Raw genomic sequence first — 2763 nt, forward strand, 5'->3', positions numbered from 1 at the left:
CGGTTTCGCGCATTTTCGTCAGAACCATCGACGAAATTTCTTCCGGGTAGAAAGATTTGCGCTCTCCTTTGAAGTCCACCTGAATCTTCGGTCGGCCTCCGTCGTTCTTCACTTGGAATGACCAATGTTTCATGTCGCCCTGAATGCTGGTGTCGTCATAACGTCGTCCGATGAGTCGTTTAGCGTCGAAGACTGTGTTCTCAGGGTTCATGGCGGCCTGGTTCTTGGCAGCATCACCGATGAGTCGTTCGGTGTCGGTGAAGGCAACATACGAAGGAGTTGTTCGGTTACCTTGTTCATTGGCGATGATCTCGACTTTCCCATGTTGGAATACACCAACACAAGAATAGGTGGTTCCTAGATCGATTCCGATCGCGGGTCCTTTCACCATTGTGGATGTTGAATGCACGAAAAGAGGTTCACAGAAAAACGATGGAGCGTCACGAGAACTGAGAATTCAATATCGAAGGCGCGCGCTTGTAGCGGGCTGTCACCTGAGTTTTCGTCTCGGTGTCTTTGGCTGAGAATGATGCTGAGCCATCGCCAGAGCTCCACTTATATAGCTTCAACAGCGCCATCTGGTGAGTACTGGACCGAACACGAAGGTTCTCGACATTTCGCGAGAGCTCGGGAGACGATATCTCGAAAGCTCAGGACGAGCGCATGGAATTTCAGCCCGGGCCCTATGCTCGAGTTCAAATTGCGCCGAGGTATAACAAAAGGAGGGAGTCTACAGCACATTCTTCGGCCCCGCTTCCATCTTTCGTGACTGTCTCCGTGACTCAAACAGATCCGGTAGCTTTCCAGCATTTCTGCTCTTTACAATGCTCCGTTCATCTGAGCTCGAAATGATCGGCAAGCCGTCGAAATGCACAAAATTTCCTCAATCCTGCTAGAATCAGACCCCCTCTCTCGGTCCGTGAGGGTCTAGACGTCCCGAAGTCAATGGAGCCACCATTCTGAGGATAGGATTAAGAGGGTTGAAGCTCTTTTCTTCCAGAGACTCACCAACATGCATGTAGGACACTAGAGAACACATTGAGCAGAATAATATAAAGATCCTTGCGGAACTCAATCCCGAGGAGCCCCGGAGGATCATCCACTGAATCATGCGGGAAATTCGAGATTTTAGCCGCCGTTCGAGGGTCCGAGATACCCGAGCGATGCTGCAGGGCTCGCTTGCTTGGAAGAGCAGGGCTGACGATCGATTTATTTCAGCGTGACGTGAGGGATCACGCCAGATGTGCACCAATGTGCCTAAGAGATACGCTCAAGCAACGGGAGGATTGGTACTGTCCACTAGACTCACTTCGGAAAATGATCGAGGCGCAAATCATTTATTATCCCAAGCTATCGTCTCTTCGGCTGCCTCATTCATACGCGACCTTCCTGGATGTCTTAGGAAAGTCGACATCCGCCTCATATATAATATTAGTGAGTATTCAGCGTTCAATCCTCTTCTGAAATGGGGCCGACTCACGCTTCATGCACAAAATACTCCTGCATCGTGATCGAACTCTCCATCGGCCCTTCCAAGTGGCGGAGCACAGACCCCAAGATAGCCCATTGATGAGAATGCCTTCACGTTTCAGGCGAGGTCTGCATCTTCTCTGCATCCCGTCGAATTCAGGGAATGAGTCTAGACTTCCTGTTCACGCTCGGAAGCAGAGACTCCATCGACTCTGAGCGGAGAATAGGCCCCGAATCCATCTCGTGAGTCATGGGCACGAAAGTCCGTCGTCATCCTTGTCTCGCCTTTGCCGGGAAATCATCCAGGAGTCACCGAATTTCCCCGGACCATCGTAGAGGTTCCATTCTAGAAATCGCGGATCATCACAGGCGGAGACGCCTCGGAGTCCCTTCCCATCTCATTTCGGATATCTGAAATTCGCCTTCCAAGTCGACATTGCTCCGCCTGTCCGATGGGAATCTTTCATGACCCTCCGTGCCTCCTGTCATGGCATTACTTAACAAGATTGTAATATCACACAGCCCGCGTCAGAAATATTCAAGATGGCCTCTGTGGAATGACGAAACGAATGATTATCGAGTGGAACTTGAGTCTTTTTATTATGAAGTAAACTCTGGGCATTGCCTGGAATTCAACATACAGTATGCGATGTCACACAGAAAATTAACTTATGTAGTGCTGAGTTATCACAGACCTCTATACTGACATCATGATTCATGATATACTGGACTATCTTCCACTAATAATACCTAATCTACTTCCTCCACCGTGGGACCTCCAGCTGACGGCATGGGTCCTGATCCTGATGCGCTTCCCTGGTAGATTTTGGAAACGATGGGTCGGCAGAATTGCTCCAGCTCCTTCTGCTTGTGCTCATACTCATCGGTCTCCGCTAGTTGGTTCGCGTCGAGCCATTGGAGAGTCTCCCGAATACGCTCGAGGACCGAGTTCTTCTCTGATTCGGGGACTTTGTCCTTGATCTTGTCGTAGTCCGTCTCGAAGGTTCCTTTCAGACTGAAGCAGTAAGCTTCGAGAGCATTCTTCGCCGCGATTTTCTTCTTCATCTTCTCGTCCTCATCGCGGTATTTTTCGGCTTCGTTGACCATGCGATCGATGTCTTCCTTCGAGAGTCTTCCTTTGTCGTTGTTGATGGTTATTTTGTTCTGCTTCCCGGAAGACTTGTCCTCGGCCGAAACGTTGAGGATTCCGTTCGCGTCGATATCGAATGTGACTTCGATTTGAGGAACACCTCTCGGAGCTGGAGCTAGTCCCGTCAGATCGAATACACCGAG

At 49.9% G+C, this 2763-nt stretch overlaps 2 protein-coding genes across 2 annotated transcripts in view; both read right to left on the reverse strand.

Moving 5' to 3' along the window:
- Nucleotides 1-7: 7 nt before the first annotated feature.
- Nucleotides 8-525, reverse strand: LOC100904446 (heat shock cognate 71 kDa protein-like; the record flags this gene model as incomplete). The annotated part of the gene is made up of 1 exon (XM_003738203.2): nt 8-525. A coding segment is annotated over exon 1 (384 nt), but the record flags the coding sequence as incomplete, so codon positions are not given.
- A 1645-nt stretch (nt 526-2170) lies between these two features.
- The window catches only part of LOC100906770 (heat shock 70 kDa protein cognate 4), a 1838-nt gene continuing 1245 nt past the window's right edge, over nt 2171-2763 (reverse strand). The window contains exon 2 of the mRNA XM_029112984.1: nt 2171-2762. Within this exon, the coding sequence (XP_028968817.1) occupies nt 2221-2762 (542 nt within the window). The 3' untranslated portion in view covers nt 2171-2220. The remainder of the gene's footprint in view (nt 2763) is intronic.

This window comes from Galendromus occidentalis, unplaced genomic scaffold (assembly GCF_000255335.2).
Source record: "Galendromus occidentalis unplaced genomic scaffold, Mocc_1.1 scf7180000075836, whole genome shotgun sequence".
Lineage (NCBI taxonomy): Eukaryota > Metazoa > Arthropoda > Arachnida > Mesostigmata > Phytoseiidae > Galendromus > Galendromus occidentalis.